General features: G+C 39.3%; 1 protein-coding gene across 3 annotated transcripts in view; it reads left to right on the top strand.

Moving 5' to 3' along the window:
* LOC124140336 (potassium voltage-gated channel subfamily KQT member 1-like) overlaps positions 1 to 24,060 on the top strand; it is a 158,923-nt gene that overhangs the window by 16,448 nt on the left and 118,415 nt on the right. For all 3 annotated transcript variants that reach the window (XM_048384046.1, XM_048384048.1, XM_048384047.1), the window contains exon 2: positions 412 to 1,130. In XM_048384046.1, the coding sequence (XP_048240003.1) occupies positions 784 to 1,130 (347 nt within the window). In that variant the 5' untranslated portion in view covers positions 412 to 783. The remainder of the gene's footprint in view (positions 1 to 411; positions 1,131 to 24,060) is intronic.

The raw sequence follows: 24,060 nt of genomic DNA, 5'->3' as shown, positions 1-24,060 counted from the left end.
GTGATAGAGTCAAGGACGATATGGGTATCTGTGTTGTCAAACTAGCTGGCTTGCTGTGATTTAGACGAGGAAAATATGGGGATCTGTGTTGTCAAACAAGCTGGCTTGCTGTGATTTAGACGAGGAAAATATGAGTATCGGTGTTGTCAAACAAGCTGGCTTGCTGTGATTTAGACGAGGAAAATATGGGGATCTGTGTTGTCAAACAAGCTGGCTTGCTGTGATTTAGACGAGGAAAATATGGGTATCTGTGTTGTCAAACAAGCTGGCTTGCTGTGATTTAGACGAGGAAAATATGGGTATCTGTGTTGTCAAACTAGCAGGCTTTATTTGATAGAGTCAAGGACAGTATGGGTATCTGTGTTGTCAAACAAGCAGGCTCATGCAAATTATTATATTTTCTTTTCACAGATTGGCCAATGAGATGCTGCAGATGAACAACCTGTGCCGGATGCAGCAGATCAGGATCATTGGACAAGATGGCTGCAGCCGGTGTAGGGTGACCCTTGGAGCATAGGAACTGGACAGCCATGTCAGCAGTGGGATAACCCACGTGAATGTTTGTCATAGAAACTTTACATTGAACTAACAATGTACATATCTGCAGTTAGGTGATCTCAACGTGTTGTAGGAAAGTCTTCATAGACTGAGCCTTGTCTTCTGACCAATATACCAATATGTGACACTTTGGACTGTTGGGAATCATTTCAAGTTTCAATTCATGGTTAATTGTGAATTGGTATACAATAAGTGACAAATTGCATCAGGTGAAAGTTCATTCAGATGGAACCAGAGATGGATGTCCCTTGTCGGGACGATGGCTCTGCCCAGCGTATGCTGCCTAAAGGTGACGTCCGAGGCTTCCTTAAAAGGAACAAGTCCAAGTTTTCTGGAAATGGATTTCCAAGTATTATTACTGAACATTATGAAGCAGAATTTTCCTCGGGGTCTACATTGGCTCCCTCTGTAGACTCCAAGAACCTCCAACAAGCTTTGCAAGCAGCGGAGAACAAGCCTTACCCACCTATGTACGCCAGTCGCATGCACGGCAAGACCTCACTACAGGCTCGCATCTACAACTTCCTGGAACGACCCACGGGATGGAAGTGTTTCATCTACCATTTCACAGTGTGAGTACATCATAATTTCTTTCAACTTGTCTTTTCTTATTGGGGGGCGTGGGATATTCTCAGGTACATCGGTACCTTGATCAACAATATTTATTAATTAGTCAGCCAGTATCGTAGTTCATAATCACCAGTTGCAAAGATGTGGTGAGGATTTGTTCTTTGTATTCCCCTAAGAATTCGAGGTGATACTTCCTGAACAATTAAGACTCAGTGTGTGTAGATGAATCCCTTACATACCTTCAATGATGACAACAAAGGTGAAATGGTTCTGGTTAATGTTTTACAGGTTCAGCATTCAGGACCTTGGTTGGTTGGTTGGTTTGTTGTTTAACGCCTCAATATTCCAGCTTTATGACGGCGGTCTGTAAATAATCGAGTCTGGACCAGACAATCCAGTGATCGATATCATGAGCATCGATCCACGCAATTGGGATACCATGATATGCATCAACTGAGTAAGCGAGCCTGACCACCTGATCCCATTAGTCGCCTCTTACAATGAGCATAGTCGCCTCTTACGACAAGCATAGTCGCCTTCAGGACCTTAGTAAAACTTTCAAAATGTTTTATGATAGACATGTGGAGCACATTTCCAAACCTGATGCTTTAGTAGCAAAAGTATACCTGATGCAATTCCCACTTCTTACTTGTGCCATGTATTCCATGTATTTTCAGGTAAACAATTGACTTGCCTTTGTATGTGTTTGTGACTGATGCCACCGGTGGGGTAGGATACACCTACCATGTTGTAATCACCAGATATCATCACTACATAGTGATTCATAAACCCAGGCTCATGATATAGTCAGAATCGTACACTGGACTCCACTTCAAGCAGAGATTTCTTTTGATTTCTTATGCTTTTGTCACGTTTATTTAATAAAATTAAGTGAAAATTGAAAATCTAAAGCAAGTAATAAAGACATCAAGTTGGAGAAACTACTAAACAGAACGTGTTTGACCTTTATACAGAATATGTAACAATATAACAGTTGACTATTTTAACTGGGGTCTTGCCACTAACCCAGCACCTATTCAGAGGTTCCTGATTAATGATCAATCCATGGTAATCCCCACAGACAAGAGGTTTAGTTCCAGGCAAGTTATGATCATGGATCTGTCCTGGATTAGTGACCATTATCCCGGTCACCTGCTGGGTGGGGAGTGCAGATGGATTGGTGGGGGGTCTTTTGACCTAGATGAGCCTTTGTCTAGCAATCAACTGGTAATTATATACATGGTAAACAGTTTTACAATAAAAAATTAAGTCCTAACACTTGCCTCAAGGCTTGAACGTAAATTGATCAAATTAATCAACTGATTGTTTAGATCACTCCCTGACATAAACTGTCCTTTATGTTCTCAGCATGGTTATTCCTGTATAATATATTAATATAGATACAGTAAACTACGGTTATAACGAACTCAAAGGGACTAGTAATTTTAGTTCGTTATAACCGTAATTCGTTATAAGCATATATACAGCATAACTACAGCATATAGTCAGGACTAAAAAGTTAGTTTGTTATATCTGTTATTTCGTTATAAGCGTGTTCGTTATAACCGTAGTTTACTGTGTATATGACCGGCCCAGTTATACATGACTTTATTTTGCTATCACATTTATCAGAAATGTTAGATCATCAATACACATCCAAGATACACCATTTACTCTCGGAAATGAAAACAAGATACAACACAAGGCGTGATTTGTTGATTTCATTGGTTTGATTGACGAAATAACAATTAATATCATGATTGATTCGTTGAACATGTCAACGGGTCAAGCTACCTTTCGATTGTTTTCAATATCTGTTTTTGTTTATGTGGATGATCGCTCAATCCTTGATTGAAAGTAATATGGGAAGATTGTGGTCGGGTACCCTAGTGGTTAAAGCGTTCGCTCGTCACGCCAAAGACCCCGGTTCGATTCCCGACATTGGCACAATGTGTGAAGCCCATTTCTGGTGTCCCCCGCCGTGATATTGCTGGAATATTGCTAAAAGCGGCGTACAACCATACTCACTCACTCACTCACTGAATGGCAGGGCAAGAAGTATCCCAGAAATGTTGGTACAAGCAATGGAGAAATTGTTATCCATAAAAAGTGCCTATGCAAGACCTCACGATAATAATACTCCACACTCCTCTTTGGATTGTAACTTTATTCACATCCATATTTTTCATTAATGACATATTGACATGAGTATCAAGTCTAGAATAGTTCTTGCAGACAATTAGACAGTAAGCCTCAAAGGAATATGGTTACTGATTTGTTCACTGTTTAAGACTTATTCCTGCACTGCCAATCTATGCTCTGCACAAGGTCCGTGGCGTCAAAGTGTCCTTTAGACAATGGGAGGACCAATACTAACGTGTTGAGGATCCTATTCACTGTCAGGTTATCCATATTTAGCTCTTCTTTCTTGTAAATGCATCTTCATTTCTCAAAATTGGATATAGCTTCAAATAGGTGAGCTACTGAACATTTTTTTAGTATTGATTTTTGGACTAAGTCCGAGAGATGGTTGTTTCCCTTGAAGGGATTTGGGTGGTTAAGAGAGAGAGAGAGAGCTTTATTTCAGTATTCCAGTAAGTGCCTATCGCATTGCTTTGAGTAAATGAAGATGTTCTGGTCATACTTTGCTGAATGAAAATGGAAGGAAGTACAGTATACCTAAAGCTAAGAGACTATGTCCATTTTGTGTCAGACCTGAAGTTGAATCTGAATTTTTTGTTTGTTTGCAATGTCCATACTATGACAGTTTGAGACGTAAGGTTCTACCTTATTATTTTTACACAAATGTAACTTTTGATAAATTTGTAACACTCTGTACATCTAAAATCCCATGCATAATTAATGCTTTAGCTAAATTTATATTTCTTGATTTTAAAAAACATAATAACTTTCTCACTGGCGCTGAAATTGTCTTAATCTGATATCATGTATTGTATAATGGGCTGGTGGCCCCTTTACTGAAATAAAGCCTAGTGGTTAAGGCACCAAAGTCCTGGGTTTGATTGCCAAAAATCTGTTGCCCATTTCTAGTGTTTCCCACTGAGAGTTTGCTTTAATACTGCTAAAACTGGTGTAAAACTGTATTCACTCACTCACTCACTCCCTTGAGAGCCGACTAAATTCATCAGGGCCTTCATCTGTTGAAAAAAGTATTATTATCAATGCTTATGGACATGGCTATTTTAATCACTGCAAGCTTCAAAGCCAAAGAATTCCCCTGTGTATCAAGATTAATAAATATGTCATTAAGCAGAATGATTGTGCCGAGTGGGATACATCGTTTCTATACGGTCATTGCATGGTAAAGCAATTACAAGATAGCCACAGTCACTCGGCTTCCCTGCCTCGCTGCTGGCTGTTTCATAACATTAATGTGAGGACGGACACACCTTGACAGAGAACGTTTCTAAATGGGTCCACACTGATTCACAGCAATGACATTTTGGTTTGTGTCTGTTCATCAGCACAGAGCCTGTAGTGGCCAGCTAATGGAGTGGACTTCATCAGCACAGAGCCTGTAGTGGCCAGCTAATGGAGTGGACTTCATCAGCACAGAGCCTGTAGTGGCCAGCTAATGGAGTGGACTTCATCAGCACAGAGCCTGTAGTGGCCAGCTAATGAAGTGGACTTCATCAGCACAGAGCCTGTAGTGGCTAGCTAGTGGAGTGGACTTCATCAGCACAGAGCCTGTAGTGGCCAGCTAGTGGAGTGGACTTCATCAGCACAGAGTCTGTAGTGGCCAGCTAGTGGAGTGGACTTCATCAGCACAGAGCTTGTAGTAGCCAGCTAGTGGAGTGGACTTCATCAGCACAGAGCCTGTAGTAGCCAGCTAGTGGAGTGGACTTCATCAGCACAGAGCTTGTAATAGCCAGCTAGTGGAGTGGACTTTATCAGCACAGAGCTTGTAGTAGCCAGCTAGTGGAGTGGACTTCACCAGCACAGAGCTTGTAGTAGCCAGCTAGTGGAGTGGACTTCATCAGCACAGAGCCTGTAGTAGCCAGCTAGTGGAGTGGACTTCATCAGCACAGAGCTTGTAATAGCCAGCTAGTGGAGTGGACTTTATCAGCACAGAGCTTGTACAGTGATCGCTCGCTATTGCGCTCTTCGATAAAGCGCTACTTCGGTTATTACGCGCGGTAACGCATGGCTCCCAAAATTTATGTACACTTTTAATACTGAGAGTTTTACACAGACATGATTGTATTGTTGTTCGTTGTTTATTTGCACATAACGCTTCTCATTGCATAATCAACGGTTTATTGCTGAATGGAGTTATAATAATCTGTTTGAAAATATCCGCGGCAAGTCCCGGAAATACGATTGTTCAACTAGTTAACTTTTCACACTATACATCCTTTGATCTTAGAAGCGCATGCATGCAATAAAAGAGAACCACAAGTGAAGTTTATATTCTTAATTAGTGGGCAATCCAATTTAAGGCTAAACTGTCACACACATGTAGTTGCTGTCACAACACGGCGGTCATTCATTTCGTAATCGCGCTTTCGTAACATCGCCTGTTTTTTCCCCGTAGTTATAACAAGCGATTTCATTGGATTAAAATTTGTTTCTAATGACGCTTTCTTGCCGAAATCTGCTACAAGTTTCGTGATTGGTCAATTTTGAGCACGTGACCTCAGGCAGCCAATCAAGCTTTGATACAAAGCTCGTGTTTGATAAATTTCAGAAGTTAGCGAAAGATTTTTTGTTAAATCGTGTTATTCTGAACGTTTTAAGCAGGAAATCACGATATATTTTAAAAATATGGAACTTCGCGAATGTATCGTGCTAGGTTACGAGCTGTGACAAAGATTTTTCATGCATATATTTTTGCATTAAACGTTGTGTCCGAGCAGAGAATTCAAGGCGACGAAAGCCGAGATGTCATTTGACTTACATTACACGCGATCGCACGAAACGATGGAAATAATAACTTAGATGTAAGTTTGATTACTTTTAGATATATTTTTGTTGATTTTATTTATCACTTTGTATAATATATTTAAAGATTTGCTTAAAATAGTCTTTATTTTGCTCTTTGACATGTTCGATGCGGACCCGTTGTCGAAATGTGTGTCCGAGAATTTTATTTTCAATAACATCGCGGGAAATAGTGAATAATTTTTTAGTTTATTGATAAAAAATGATAAATTAGAATGGAATACGTATTTCAGACATTGTGAAATATGACAGATTTAATAAATGAATGATATTACAGGTAGATCTAGGTCAATAAAAATATATACTATTTTGACGTGACGTGAGATAAACACATAGGCCTATTGATGATTTGAGATTTGCCGAGCGCGCTCCCCCGCCTCGGCCTCGGTTAAACGGCTCATCGTCTATAACGCCCACCAATTATTTGGACCCCATTGGTAGCGCAATAGCGAGCGATCACTGTAGTAGCCAGCTAGTGGAGTGGACTTCACCAGCACAGAGCTTGTAGTAGCCAGCTAGTGGCGTGGACTTCATCAGCACAGAGCTTGTAGTGACCAGCTAGTGGAGTGGACTTCATCAGCACAGAGCCTGTAGTGGCCAGCTAGTGGAGTGGACCTCATCAGCACAGAGCTTGTAGTGGCCAGCTAATGGAGTGGGCTTCATCAGCACAGAGCTTGTAGTAGCTAGCTTGCGGAGTGGACTTCATCAGCACAGAGTCTGTAGTGGCCAGCTAATGGAGTGGGCTTCATCAGCACAGAGCTCGTAGTAGCTAGCTTGCGGAGTGGACTTCATCAGCACAGAGCCTGTAGTGGCCGGCTAATGGAGTGGGCTTCATCAGCACAGAGCTTGTAGTAGCTAGCTTGTGGAGTGGACTTCATCAGCACAGAGCTTGTAGTAGCTAGCTTGTGGAGTGGACTTCATCAGCACAGAGCCTGCAATGTCCAGTTAGTGGAGTGGACTTCATCAGCTCAGAGCTTGTAGTGGCCAGCTAGTGGAGTGGACTTCATCAGCACAGACCATGGCTAGCTAGTGGAGTGGACTTCACCAGCACAGAGCCTGTAGTGGCCAGCTAGTGGAGTGGACTTCATCAGCACAGAGACTGTAGTAGCCAGCTAGTGGAGTGGACTTCATCAGCACAGAGCCTGCAGTGACCAGTTAGTGGAGTGAACTTCATCAGCACAGACCATGGCTAGCTGGTGGAGTGGCCTTCATGACTGGTTGCTGCCGATGCAGTCAATGCTGCAGTGCTCTCAGTGCCATTACATGGGTAATGTAAATGGTAATATATACAGGCAGTAAAGGACTGGTCTCAGCCAGGGTGGTAATCAATTGATGGTATGTTTATGTGTTTTTGTTCAGGATAGAATAGGCTAACATACAGGCTATTAAATCTTTTAATACAAAATACATTTCTCTCCTCTAAAATTAAAACAAATTAAAACAAAACAGAATATTTTCTGGGGAAGCTAATAACCCAAACTGTATGGAGTGCTTGTCTCCGAGTTGGATATAACACTTGTATTAACTACCATGGAAGACTGTATGGAGTGCTAGTCTCCCAGTGGGATATACAACTTGTACTGACTTCCATGGAAGACTGTATGGAGTGCTAGTCTCCCAGTAGGATATAACACTTGTACTGACTTCCATGGAAGACTGTATAGAGTGCTAGTCTCTCAGTTGGATGTAACACTTGGATTGACTTCCATGGAAGACTGTATGGAGTGCTAGTCTCCCAGTAGGATATAACACTTGTATTGACTGCCATGTTATCATGTGAAACATCACTTCCTGCACAGATATTAATGTTCATATGACACAGGCAACACAAGTGTTATTACACACAAGTCAAGGGTATGTCAGCTGTTCAATGAGCTGTTCATACAAAGTTGACAATGTTGAGTATGTGGGTCAGGTGGAATTAGGTTTGCGGCGTTTGCAAGATTATGATGCGTGCGTGGCGTGGCGTGGCGTGGCGTGGCATGGCGTGGGGGATGGGTGATTGTGCACTGTGATACCATACATAGTTTAATATAGATACCTGACTCAGACACAGTATACTGACTCTGAGCCGATAAGTTCATATTTTTGCCCCTTAATGCCGAGTGTAAGGCAGGGTAACCAACTTTTGCTATTTTTGGTATGATGCAGCTGGAGATCGAGCCCCCGACCTTCCGCTCTCTGGGCAGTAGCTCTATCTCACCTTGAGCCCATTAATTGTTCTGTTCATCTTTTTGAGCAAAGTTCAAAGTACAACCCTGAATTATTTGTTATGGAATGTTAAAGTTACATTTTTCAAAACTATGCATGTTGATTGTGTTCTTGATTAGAATGTCTTTGTAACTTCCCTTTTCATAGGCTCGTCATTGTCTGCTACAATAGTATAGGAAAGAAATGGAATATTGTTGTAAGAAAAATCTTTTGAATGTGTCATCACATTTGATTAATAACTGTTACAGAGTGTTCTTTATGAGGAAGACAGATGAGGAAGTGATGAGGGAATGGAATCATGTCGAGAGGTTTCAGGGAGGAAGTATTGATTTTACTGATTCTACTTTTTTTGTGTAGTATAAGGGATGTTGTAAAAATACAACAGACAGTGATCAAGATATTTTGTTTGATGATTCAACCAAATGTCAGCAAATATCAGAAGCAGGAACTTATGAATAACTGTGTTTGTGGCTACATGGAAGGGAGGTGAGGTGGGGTGAGGTGATTTGAGGAGAAATGGGGTTTGACATCGCATCCAAGATTATTGCACTTATATAGCGATGTGCATGCATGTGTGTGTGTGGCTGCTTGTATTTGTCCGGACTCATGCTGATGTTTAGTGCTAGCCCACTGAGATACCATTCCGCAGTTTAACATGAATACCCCACTCAGACTCAGCATACTGACTCTGAGGCAACCAGTCCTTGTTTTAGCCCCTTAATGCCGAGGACCAGGCAGGGTAACAACAAGTACCTATTTTAACGTCTTTTAGTATGATGCGGCGGAGGATCGAATATCGGACTTTCCTCTCTCCGGGCAGACACTCTACCAGTAGACCATGGAGATAGTACATGGAATGGGGAAATCATTCCTAGCCTTGAAATATCACATTGTTGTTCGTGGTTTAACAATACGACAATACAGAATTGTATCGCAACAAGTCCCTTTCCATAATCACAAGAGGTCTCTGCTAAAAAATAAAACAGATTAATTAATTATGTAGCTATGTTCATACTAAAATCATATGTAGTATTGACTCTGCGGCCTGAACATTGAATACGTCCTGTCTTGTTGATAAACTTTAACATTCCTGTATGTGTTCATGTCCCCAGAAAAGTATTACATAGAGGTGAAATAAATGCGACATAAGCTATTTCCATATTCAATAGAAATCTCCGCTAAAATTTAAGTCCATTGTACAATTCCGACTATATCATGAATATGTGTTTATGAATCACTATCAAATAGCGATGATACCAGGAGCGTCCTGTTCCACCAGTGGCACCCATCACAAACACATGTAAAAGCTACTGATTCAACATTATCTTTTTTTACATCGTAAATAGAGCAAGAAAACCTTTCCATATTCTTAAGAAATCTGTATGATTCCAATTATATCATGAGCATGTGTTTATTAATCAATATCAAATAGTCATGATACTATGTGTTCGTGAAAACACAAGTGCATCCTGCCCACCGGTGGCACCCATCACAAACACATGCAAAGGCAGATCAATTGTTTACCTGAATATGTTATACAAGTCAAAATAGGAAATATTGTTAAATTTGTTTATTTTGCATCATAATTAATTATTGATGTCATATTGCTTTACTGTCCAATCCGCTATGTATTTGAAAACTCACGTGTGCATATATAAAATTTATTACACTTGGTCTCAATGATTGGATGGGAATAAAGTGTGTATAAAGTGTATTAAGTAGACCAACTAGCATAGTTTCCAGTCTGCCCAGTCCGAACTAACTCTTGAACAAGTTCTTCATAACTTCATTCACTTATAAACATATTTATCATTGACAAATTCCTAACATTAGTGAAAACAGTAGGGTTTTTAACAGATTTTGTAATAAAAAAATCCATAACTTTCATGAAAAATGTGTTACCAAATTATGTGAGTATTAGATTTCTAAATAATTCAGTCCATCAGTTAGAAAGTATGTGTTCAATAAGACTAAGTAGCATACATTATGTAGGACTTAGTAGATTACATTTACAAACTTGTTTATACAGATAGATGGATGGATGGATGGATGGATGGATGGATGAGACTACCTACGCCTCAGTTGTTAGTCAATGGGTAATATTTACTAAGGGTACAACAAAAATACATTGGATGTGATGTGTTTGTCATGACAGTAGTTGTAAAGTTGTGAATAGACATCAGCCATCAAGGTAGTAACAGATACCTGTGTTGCTAAATTGGGTTACATCTGGCCTGGTTTGTAAAGGGTGTTGACAAGGCTAGGTTATTCAGTGCAGGAGCAGCACAAAACAGAAAATGTGATTGTTCCACTGACAGATACAGGGAGACTGCTTGCTGTAACTAGTTGGCTCTGATGCTCTGCAAGGTTGGGGCTACTGTGGTCGAGTGGACAGCAATCCATATATATAATACCATTGATTTATTTTGCATTCAGAATCCTGTGTATTGAACATTCTTGACCTACTTCACCTGCCAAGTTATATCATCCTGTCTGTGGTTTTGGTTTCTGGAGCTCATATGTAATATGAAGGTATAATACCTCTGGAGTATACAGCTTTGGTGTCTTGAACTAATATGTAATACAATGTTATAACACCTTCATCTACAGCTTTGGTTTCTTGAACTAATATCCAACACCTCTATATATGGCTTTGGTTTCTTGAACTAATATGTAATGCAAAGTTATAACACCTCTATATATGGCTTTGGTTTCTTGAATTAATATGTAATGCAAAGTTATAACACCTCTATATATGGCTTTGGTTTCTTGAACTAATATGTAATGCAAAGTTATAACACCTCAATATATGGCTTTGGTTTCTTGAACTAATATGTAATGCAAAGTTATAACACCTCTATATATGGCTTTGGTTTCTTGAACTAATATGTAATGCAAAGTTATAACACCTCTAAATATGGCTTTGGTTTCTTGAACTAATATGTAATGCAAAGTTATAACACCTCTAAATATGGCTTTGGTTTCTTGAACTAATATGTAATGCAAAGTTATGGTACCTTTATCTACAGCTTTGGTTTCTTGAACTAATATCCAATATAAAGTCATAACACCTCAAAATATTGCTTTGGTTTCTTGAACTAGTATCCGATATAAAGCTATAACACCTCTTTATATGGCTATATGTTACACCCAATTTCACCACACCTATGGTACATCGTAAAATGCATCTAATTATACTGCTTACAGAAAATTTGGAGCTATTTGAAAAAATGTTTTGATAGTTTCGAGATCTTATAATGATTATGATGTTTTCCAGAGAAATATTAGAGAACTCAGTTGTCCCAGGGTTAACTCAGCCTTTGAACGATGAGCCCAAGAGGTGCTTCTTTTATGTGCTTCTAAAGAAAGCTCTAATCTTTTTTCCATTGGCCAACATCCCTGTAGATACTACAGGAGACTTTGATCTCATATGGGAATAAGTACTAAAGTATTAACATGAATATGTTTTCTATTTTTGAGGCACTTTATCCTAAAACTATCTCATCAAATGGACATAACCATGTGCCTTTGTCAACTACAGGCAAGTTTGTCCTGGTGGTATTTGTAAATTAGCCAGCCTGATGCCAGATTTGTTCAATGAGGAACTACCTTACTGCATATGGCAGCGCTGTAGAGCTCCACACAGAGCACAGAGGATAGACGTTCATTAAGGCATGGCCATATTACCATATCCACATGGCAGCGCTGTAGAGCTGAGTAATCTACCTTCAGAGCACAGAACACATGAACATCAAAGACTGTTTGCTGCCTAAATGCACCAGTGTTTTAAATGTGGTAGAAAAACACTATCTCCCAAATGCCTCCTCCATGTAATTGAAAGTTTTCTGATGGTGTACTGTCATCTGGGAGAGAGCCAGCCATCATTAAGCCTTCTAATGTACCTGGGTTCAGAGGGCCTTTGAAATGTCCTCTTTATAATAATGACCAAATAAAATGGTCTAAATCTGTGCTTAAGCAGGACTGTGTACACAACAATAGCAAAGGATTACTATTGATATATGTACATAGATATCATTAAGGGTTATTATTGATATATGTACACAGATATCATAAGGGGTTATTATTGATATATGTACACAGATATCATTAGGGGTTATTATTGATATATGTACATGGATATCATTAGGGGTTATTTTTGATATATGTACACAGATATCATTAGGGGTTATTTTTTATATATGTACATAGATATCATTAAGGGTTATTATTGATATATGTACACAGATATCATTAGGGGTTATTATTGATATATGTACACAGATATCATTAGGGGTTATTTTTGATATATGTACATAGATATCATTAAGGGTTATTAATGATATATGTACACATATATCATTAGGGGTTATTATTGATATATGTACACAAATATCATTAGGTGTTATTATTGATATATGTACATAGATATCATTAAGGGGTTTTATTGATATATGTACACAGATATCAGGGGTTATTTTTGATATATGTACATAGATATCATTAGGGGTTATTATTGATATATGTACATAGATAGCATCAGGGGTTATTATTGATATATGTGCACAGATATCATTAGGGGTTATTATTGATTATATATACACAGAAATAGTAAAGGATTACTATTGACCATGTTGATATACGTACACGTATATAATAAAGATGATTATACGAACATGTGTGTCATTCTCATTTTATGAAATGAGTGTCAGAATTTTTGTATTTCCCGAGCGAGAGCAAGGGTAATACATGAATTCTTACTCAAGTTAAAATCAGTATGAGAAACATATGCAAGTGTAATAATTTCTTTATTACCCATTATTTAATTAATCCTTTTGAGCTCCCCTTTTGAAAAATGCAATGACCACGAATGAAAACTACTATTGTCTAATGACATCAACAATCCTCAGCTATGACATCATTTCTAGTGTGATGACATTCCGACCTTACGTCACAATAAAATTTGAATGACGTCAACAATGTGGCCAGGATTACGTAAACAATACGCTGGTATGCATGAAGTGATAATTTGCCCAAGGGCACAAACATTTTTTATGAACTTGGTTATTTCTAACCCGTTTGGGTAATGATATTGATATATGTACACAGATATAGAAAGATAATTTTTCATATATGGAGATAGACCCTTATCCAATCTGGTGAGAAGACTATGGGTCTACAGACATGTTGCCATGTGTGTGTTGGGCTCTTTGAGTCCATCCTAAAACATCCTAAAACTTGAATCTGCGAGTGTTAATAATGAATTAGTCTATACGAGTGTAACCAGTTCTTTAGTCCTTAGCAGTACATGTTGAGTGTTATTCAGCCTCAATAACATGCCTGACTAGCTAATTCTGATTAGTGGGATCGCTTTTGTAACAGTACATATTAACAAGGGAATATGTTATTCCATTTATACACCAGTAATCCAGCCAGAGAGATGTGGAACAGTGTTATGTTATTATAACCTAGGAGCACCATGACTTACAATGAATAAGCAATGATCAAACAGGCAGGGAGGAATGTTTGATGACCTCAACACAGAAGTTGTTGTGTCCCTTATTCAGTGTCATGGTACAACAGACAGAGAGATGATGGAGCTTGTATAATTGATATTGACCAGCCCATTAATGTGCGGTCACAATGGCTGTGTCAGTGTACCTGTAAAAGCTGAGGATGGCAACACAGTGCCCCTTACATGCAGCCTATGGGACAGAATAGAAAAGTCAGGCAACAGAATCAATTTGGTTTGGTTGATTTTACAAATCACTATGGAATTGTATGCAGGAGGAGCCTTGTCCCTTGCGTCAATTGTTCTGTGTTTAGAATGGCCATAAACCAGAGCAATAAACCAGAATCCTGACAAAGGACACAATGGCTCCCCCAAAATGTGTTTTGATGGAATAGATGTTTTCAGTCTAGTTCTTCAAGAATAAAATAGAAAGTGATGTTAGAAAGGTATTTTTTCTCAGTTCCTGCAATATTTCCCATTCTTCTCTAGTTATTCATCATCAATTCTTGTTAAATTAGTTCCTGATTCAGATTATGCGAACTGATTCCTGAACAACATCCAGATCCAACGTTTTCAGTCGGTATGTTTTTGTCTCAAATCTTTCTCCCTTTTCTAACGCATGTACTCCAGCATTGAGTATGCACATCATGACAATAGATGGGGAACGACATTGGTATTATCAGCCACTGATTAATGTATATAGGTACTCCCAACAGTTTTAGAAAGCTGCTCGACAACATGAAAACATCCCATTCATTCATAGGAGACTAACGAAGAACAAGGGTATTACTGCCAGCTTGTGCAGACCCGGCTCCCTGGTGGCATATTTGTAGGTGTATGAATAACTCCAGTCCAGTCCAAATTTTATGATATGTCTGCAGACCAGAGGAACATGCTGGGAAGGTGTCTATAGAAGTGTTAGTCCCCCTCTGAAGGAAATTATCTCCGTGGATTCACCGAATTCGTTGCATGTTTGGTGATTTGAGCACAGTCAATAATTGCCAATTTGAAATTCATTCCAGGAAATTTCTTTTTATTTCTGTCTTCATTTAAGCTTTTCCCCAATGCATGGAGAGAACTATTGTTATTAGATTGCTTCGTTATCAGAATGTAAAGGTCATACTCTGTTCAAGAAGATTTTTGATAATATAGTTTCAGTTCATGTGATTTTATCTTTGTCTTGGTAGGACTTAGTTATCTTTAAATCAGGAACTGCATTAAATATAAGGCATAGAGTTACAAGTTTTACATCAAAATTATTGAATAATGATAAATATGACTTTTTGCAATTGATTAAAAATTGGAAGCCTGTATTTCTGAAGTTGAATTAATCCTTATTAGCAATCAAATACAAATCTTGATAATAAAAGTCTGTTTGTCCCAGCTGCCTACTGTGATGCCATCCATTGGAACGAGTGGATAGTGTTGTGATGAGGGTCTCCATGGGAACGTGTGGAGAGTGTGGTGATGAGGGTCTCCATGGGAACGAGTGGATAGTGTGGTGATGAGGTCTCCATGGGAATGAGTGGATAGTGTGGTGATTAGGTCTCCATGGGAATGAGTGGAGAGTGTGGTGATGAGGTCTCCATGGAAACGGGTGGAGAGTGTGGTGATGAGGGTCTCCATGTGAATGAGTGTAGAGAGTGGTGATGAGGGTCTCCATGGGAACGAGTGGATAGTGTGGTGATGAGTCCGTCTCCATGGGAAAGAGTGGATATTGTGGTGATGAGGTCTCCATGGGAATGAGTGGATAGCATGGTGATGAAGTCTCCATGGGAACGAGTGGATAGCATGGTGATGAAGTCTCCATGGGAACGAGTGGATATTGTGGTGATGAGGTCTCCATGTGAGTGAGTGGAGAGTGTGGTGATGAGGTCTCCATGGGAACAAGTGGAGAGTGTGGTGATGAGGTCTCCATGGGAACGAGTGGATAGCATGGTGATGAAGTCTCCATGGGAACGAGTGGATAGTGTGGTGATGAGGTCTCCATGTGAATGAGTGGAGAGTGTGGTGATGAGGTCTCCATGTGAATGAGTGGAGAGTGTGGTGATGAGGTCTCCATGGGAATGAGTGGAGAGTGTGGTGATGAGGTCTCCATGTGAACGAGAGGAGAGTGTGGTGATGAGGGTCTCCATGGGAACGAGTGGATATTGTGGTGATGAGGTCTCCATGTGAATGAGTGGAGAGTGTGGTGATGAGGCCTCCATGTGAATGAGTGGAGAGTGTGGTGATGAGGTCTCCATGTGAACGAGAGGAGAGTGTGGTGATGAGGGTCTCCATGGGAACAAGTGGAGAGTGTGGTGATGAGGTCTCCATGTGAACGAGAGGAGAGTGTGGTGATGAGGGTCTCCATGGGAACAAGTGGAGAGTGTGGTGATGAGGTCTCCATGTGAACGAGAGGAGAGTGTGGTGATGAGGTCTCCATGTGAACGAGTCGATAGCATGGTGATGAGGTCTCCATGGGAACAAGTGGAGAGTGTGGTGATGAGGTCTCCATGGGAACAAGTGGAGAGTGTGGTGATGAGGTCTCCATGTGAACGAGTCGATAGCATGGTGATGAGGTCTCCATGGGAATGAGTGGAGAGTGTGGTGATGAGGTCTCCATGTGAACGAGAGGAGAGGGTGGTGATGAGGTCTCCATGTGAATGAGTGGAGAGTGTGGTGATGAGGTCTCCATGTGAACGAGAGGAGAGGGTGGTGATGAGGTCTCCATGGGAACAAGTGGAGAGTGTGGTGATGAACTTTGGATGAAGGTGTATTCAAAGTCAGACAACTAGCAATTCTCTCATGGATACAGTTTGTCCATTTAAGGTTTCCACTGCTATTCTGAATATTGATTTTCATTGTAAACTTTATTCACTCACACACTGATTGCCAGATTGAAGTGACTTTTTGTCTGAATCAGTGGTCATCAGCATGAGAGGAGACATGAGAGGAGACATGAGAAGTTATCAATTATCTATGTGGACACGACAAGAACTAGAATGCAGTAGAATTCATTCTTCAGTCTAACAAATGATAAGGAAAAAACCAGTTTGATCGTTTCAAACTGAACCTGACCTTTTAACTTTGACTAAAAATGTTTCATGAGATAAGGCATGCATTTGGGACAACCTTCTTATGATGAGTGAATTCTTTAATACAAATTCTTATTTGATGCAAATTTGAAAATAAACTGAGTGGCATTATTGGCCTTTCTTCTTCAGGAAAAATTGATTTCCTACAACAAACAATATTTATTGCCTTGCTTGGAAACATTGTAATTTGCTGTCTGATAAAATAAACACAAATCTTATCTGTAATTAACTTTTACCTTGTTATCAATAATTTTGAGAATACACTTAGAGTTGACAATGTGTTTTGCAGTTTATAAGTTTATTTTGTTGTCTAGGTGAGCCAAGGACAACTAGATGATTTCTAGTCTTTGAGGGATGATGAATGCCTTGACATTCATACTAGTTGGTTATCCTGCAACCCTTGTTGAGTGAAAACAAATATCTTTAACTGCAAGATTGCTTCATGGATTAAGAGATATTATACTGATAATACTGTGTTTTTGTGTCTGGAAAGTATTTGATGTCTGTGCAGTAAGGTATGTAAAAAAGAAATGTTATCTGTCCGTGACAGTGAAAACAAGATGAACACTTCTGTCTTGTACCATCCATGTCCCTGACTGTGAAAACAAGATGAACACTTCTGTCTTGTACCATTGATGTCCATGACAGTGAAAACAAGATGAACACTTCTGTCTTGTACCATCCATGTCTGTGACAGTGAAAACAAGATGAACACTTCTGTCTTGTACCATCCATGTCCGTGACAGTGAAAACAAGATGAACACTTCTGTCTTGTACCATCCATGTCCGTGACAGTGAAAAAAAGATGAACACTTCTACCTTGTACCATCCATGTCCTTGACAGTGAAAACAAGATGAACACTTCTGTCTTGTACCATCCATGTCTGTGACAGTGAAAACAAGATGAACACTTCTGTCTTGTACCATTCATGTCCGTGACAGTGAAAACAAGATGAACACTTCTGTCTTGTACCATCGATGTCCGTGACAGTGAAAACAAGATGAACACTTCTGTCTTGTACCATCCATGTCCGTGACAGTGAAAAAAAGATGAACACTTCTGTCTTGTACCATCCATGTCCTTGACAGTGAAAACAAGATGAACACTTCTGTCTTGTACCATCCATGTCCGTGACAGTGAAAAAAAGATGAACACTTCTGTCTTGTACCATCCATGTCTGTGACAGTGAAAACAAGATGAACACTTCTGTCTTGTACCATCCATGTCTGTGACAGTGAAAACAAGATGAACACTTCTGTCTTGTACCATTGATGTCCTTGAGTGATGTAACACCACTCAAAGTATCACTTTTCCTAAGAATTGCCATTCCCTATTTATCCTAGTAATACATTCCTTCTACAAGAATATTCACTTAGTATTTGTTTTGGTTATCTTCCATTACATTGTGAGAAGTGACAAATAATTCCTGGTTTTGATTCCAGTAATGATATTTATTATGACTGCTAATGGCTTGCCTTACAGTTTCTACTGGAAGAGCCCTTGTTCCTAAGCCAACCCAATCTAATCAGCCTAAACTGACAGCACCAGCATCAATAAGACTATGAAAATAAGGGAGTAAATATTTGCATGAGGACATTAACCAGGAGGGAGTTATGATCGTATATACACCTTCCCACATGCCTGTCAGTTTGCACTTGATCTGTTTGAAGCAGCAATGATGGTGACATACTGCAACCTAAAGTGTCTTGGTGGACAACTACAAATGTGTTTCCTGCAGATGAGTGGCAACTTATTGATCAGTCAGCCACCACAGGATGTCAGTACAAATTAGATTTTGTTCCTGATGTGTGTACATGATAGATTTAAGTATTTATTTTTTCTTCTGTGGTGAATATCAGTGAGTATTGGTTGAGTTCATTTGTTCGGGATTATTTGGTTTAGGATTTAGTTGTTTAAGTATTTAGTATCATGACTAAAAATAATCACGTACAAAAATTGTAACAGTCATGTTCTTGACTTTATTCTTGTGTGCAGCAGACAGCAATTCTGCATCTGAACTACCCGGCTAAAAAGTATAATTTGAAAATTGGATTTGACCCCCAAAATTACATATGTTGCTGAAAACAGTTGCTGAAACAATGCAAAACACAATTATGAAACATTTATCAAGTACATCACCATCGAATAAACATTTCTTGTTTGTTTCAATTTAAGCCACCATCAAACATACACATATTCTTTCTTCTATCTGCTTGCTTAAGTAGCCTGGGCTGGCAATGCAGTGGTTGATACCAACGCTTCTCACTGTTGAAGTTTTATGAAACAATCATTCAGGTCCTCAGTCCATATCTTAGTCCCTGATCTTCATATCACAGTCATCCTTTGCAACAAGCATTAGGTATATGAACATATAACCTATGTTGCCCTGACATCCTTGGGTTATCTCTTTCAACAAGCATTGGGTATATGAACATATAACCTATGTTGCCCTGACATCCTTGGGTTAACCTTTGCAATAAGCATTGGGTATATGAACATATAACCTATGTTGCTCTGACATCCTTGGGATATCTCTTTCAACAAGCATTGGGTATATGAACATATAACCTATGTTGCCCTGACATCCTTGGGTCATCCTTTGCAACAAGCATTGGGTATATGTACATATAACTTATGTTGCCCTGACATCCTTGGGTTATCTCTTGTATCAAGCATTGGGTATATGTACATATTACCTATGTTGCCCTGACATCCTTGGGTCATCCTTTGCCAGAAGCACTGGGTATATGAACATATAACCTATGTTGCCCTGACAATTCCTTGGGTCATCCTTTGCCAGAAGCACTGGGTATATGAACATATAACCTATGTTGCCCTGACATCCTTGGGTCATCCTTTGCAACAAGTTTTGGGTATATGTACATATAACTTATGTTGCCCTGACATCCTTGGGTTATCTCTTGTATCAAGCATTGGGTATATGTACATATTACCTATGTTGCCCTGACATCCTTGGGTCATCCTTTGCCAGAAGCACTGGGTATATGAACATATAACCTATGTTGCCCTGACATCCTTGGGTCATCCTTTGCCAGAAGCACTGGGTATATGAACATATAACCTATGTTGCTCTGACATCCTTTGGATATCTCTTTCAACAAGCATTGGGTATATGTACATATAACCTATGTTGCCCTGACATCCTTGGGTCATCCTTTGCAACAAGCATTAGGTATATGAACATATAACCTATGTTGCCCTGACATCCTTGGGTCATCCTTTGCAACAAGCATTGGGTATATGAACATCTTACCTATGTTGCCCTGACATCCTTGGGTTATCTCTTGCAACAAGCATTGGGTATATGAACATATAACTTATGTTGCCCTGACATCCTTGGGTCATCCTTTGCAACAAGCATTGGGTATATGTACATCTTACCTATGTTGCCCTGACATCCTAGGGTTATCTCTTGCAACAAGCATTGGGTCTATGTACATCTTACCTATGTTGCCCTGACATCCTTGGGTTGTCGCTTGCAACAAGGATTGGGTATATGAACATCTTACCTATGTTGCCCTGACATCCTTGGGTTGTCGCTTGCAACAAGCATTGGGTATATGTACATCTTACCTATGTTGCCCTGACATCCTTGGGTTGTCGCTTGCAAAAAGCATTGGGTATATGTACATCTTACCTATGTTGCCCTGACATCCTTGGGTTATCGCTTGCAACAAGCATTGGGTATATGTACATCTTACCTATGTTGCCCTGACATCCTTGGGTTATCTTTTGCAACAAGCATTGGGTATATGTACATATAACCTATGTTGCCCTGACATCCTTGGGTCATCTTTTGCAACAAGCATTGGGTATATGAACATATTACCTATGTTGACTTGACATCCTTGGGTCATCTTTTGCAACAAGCATTGGGTATATGAACATCTTACCTATGTTACCCTGACATCCTTGGGTTATCCTTTGCAACAAGCATTGGGTATATGTACATATTAACTATGTTGCCCTGACATCCTTGGGTTATCGCTTGCAACAAGCATTTGGTATATGAACATATAACCTATGCTGCCCTGACATCCTTGGGTTATCCTTTGCAACAAGCATTGGGTATATGTACATCTTACCTATGTTACCCTGACATCCTTGGGTTATCGCTTGCAACAAGCATTTGGTATATGAACATATTACCTATGTTGCCCTGACAGCCTTGGGTCATCCTTTGCAACAAGCATTGGGTATATGTACATCTTACCTATGTTACCCTGACATCCTTGGGTTATCGCTTGCAACAAGCATTGGGTATATGAACATATTACCTATGTTGCCCTGACAGCCTTGGGTCATCCTTTGCAACAAGCATTGGGTATATGTACATATTAACTATGTTGCCCTGACATCCTTGGGTTATCTTTTGCAACAAGCATTGGGTATATGAACATATAACCTATGTTGCTCTGACATCCTTGGGTTATCGCTTGCAACAGGTTTTGGGTATATGAACATATAACCTATGTTGCTCTGACATCCTTGGGTTAACCTTTGCAATAAGCATTGGGTATATGAACATATAACCTATGTTGCCCTGACATCCTTGGGTTATCTCTTGCAACAAGCTTTGAGTATTATTATTGAGTATTCTTTCTTATTCTTTGAGCTTCAGGTATACATACTTATGATCTATTTGGCCCTGTTGTCCTGGGTCATCTCTTGCAACAAGCTTCAGGTATACATACTTATGACCTATTTGGCCCTGTTGTCCTTGGGACATCTCTTGCGACAAGCTTCAGGTATACCACTTATGACCTATTTGCCCCTGTTGTCCTTGGGACATCTCTTGTGACAAGCTTCAGGTATACCACTTATGACCTATTTGCCCCTGTTGTCCTTGGGACATCTCTTGCGACAAGCTTCAGGTATACATACTTATGACCTATTTAGTCCTGATCTACTTGGGTCAGTGTGATGGATGCAGCAGATTTCTCTGTGGACTGAGAACAGTCCCCAACTGGACATGATGAATGTCGCAGCAATTATCCTCAGTAAACCATTGATTGATTGGACTCAGTTGTGGGAAAATTTAGTTTCATTAGAATTACATTGATAGATCCCGATTGTCTTGTGGAGCTGTAATCACTGATAAGTTTCTCTCATTGTCGTCCACTAACAAATTCTATCCCTCCACAATGAAATGATTGATGAACGTGATTTGTCATATGTCTGGTCTAAGTTTATACACAAATAACAAATCCATGGTGGACTGCAATGATAAAGCAAGAAATACCTTCATACTTTGAAGACCCGTGAAGATCCAGGGTAGAAGAGGTCTTCAGCTACCCGTGCTTGCCGTAATAGGCAACTATGCTTGTCGTAAGAGGCGACTAATGGGTTTGGGTAATCAGGCTCGCTGACTTGGTTGATGCATGTCATCGTATCCCAATTATGTAGATCAATGCTCATGATGTCAATCACTTGATTGTCTGGTACAGACTTGATTATTTACAGTCCACCGTCATATAGCTGGAATATTGCTGAGTGTGGCGTTAAACAAAAAAAACAATCATACTTTGAAATACTCATGTACATCTTTGTCAGAAAACACACATCCCACTTTCATATCATCAGATTCTTGATTTTTTTAATTCATATTTGTCATCAAGACAAATATTGGCTTTTATATATTTTTCAAAGATATTTTAAAATTAATAATTAAAAAAAATAATTTTTTGATTGGTTTTGAGATTTCTTATTTCTTTATGAGCTTTCATCTTTAGCCATGATTAATATGCTGATATACACTTTTAAGTTCTGATATCCTGAATATTGTGCCTGTAATGTTGTGAGCCAATGTTATTGTAGTGTGACTGTTGTGTAGAATATGTCATTGCCCACTACATAACAATCTATAAAATAATCTCCCTGTAACTTGATTGACAATGAGTGTCTATTAGGGCTGGGACGGGTAACTCAGGTACTCGGGTCGGGTGGGTCCTGAGTAGGACCCGGGTACCCACATGACTACCCCGGACCCGTGGTTAGTCACGTGACATACTGTTAAATGACATTAACAATAAAACTCAATGGTTACACTACAAGTATAGCTAATGCTCACGTTTCTTTCTCACTATGCAAGCATTCGTTCTGACTTTTATATGTTAGGATAAAGCATCTATCAACTGCAGATTATATATGATCAGATTGTTTTATACATGTATCTAAATAGATTTTGGCAGGGCTGCAGTAAAACAATTCCCATTCGGACATTTTGTACCCAACTCTTGAGACCTATAGCGGGTATCCGGGTAGGGCCGGGTAATTGGGTGGTGGGTACCCAGGTAGTAAATTTGGACTCGTCCCAGTCCTAGTGTCTAATGCGAAGAATACATGGTGTTTCTATGCAATCAGTCTTTATTTACAGTACTGAAAGGCCACAAACATATATTACATGTATACATACAGTAACAGTGGTGCAATAGGAATAAATATATCATAAGTAATATCCCATCTATAAAGCAAAGGATCTGATGTTCATTGTCTGGTATAAAAACATTGCAAGACACGTTGTGACTGTTTGACTTTGAGATGACACGCGGATATAAAATTTGTCTGTTCGAGAATTCAAATAGAAACATTTCTTTATGTATTCTTGTTTGATATTTGCATACAACAGACAAACAAGCAATAAATGGTATTCATCTTCTATCTCATGACAAGTACAATATTTACACAATCGGTTTTCCCTTGACATCCCTCAATGTCTACTTGTGTCTATAAGAAGATCATGAGAACTACTTCTTAAACAGGATAGTGCTGGTCGGAATGTCTTAACATTTATGTCCAAAAGATAGTTTTCAGTAAGAATAAATGATTTTAAACAGGAGTAATTTTCAACTTATTGTGTAAACATAGTGAAGAGTACAGCATTATAGCATTTCTTGGGGAATTTGGTACTTGGCATTTTAAGCAATTATATTTTGTTTTATTACTTCTATGTAACTAAATATATGCATAGGATAGACCATCTATTAGCCATTCCAGAATGTCCTTTTGTTCAGGTTTCAAATTTGTAATCGAGAATTTGTCAAAATATGTTGCATAGCGTAGTTGCCAATTTAAAATTAGTGCCGTAAAGCACGAGAAAGCTGCCTTCTGATTGGTCATTCCATTGGTCGGTCAAAGTTCGCACAAGGTTG

Source organism: Haliotis rufescens, unplaced genomic scaffold (genome assembly GCF_023055435.1).
Source record: "Haliotis rufescens isolate VD_foot unplaced genomic scaffold, xgHalRufe1.0.p SCAF_5, whole genome shotgun sequence".
NCBI lineage: Eukaryota > Metazoa > Mollusca > Gastropoda > Lepetellida > Haliotidae > Haliotis > Haliotis rufescens.
Note: the sequence above shows the minus strand (reverse complement) of the source record. Positions and strands in the feature narration are given on the sequence as shown.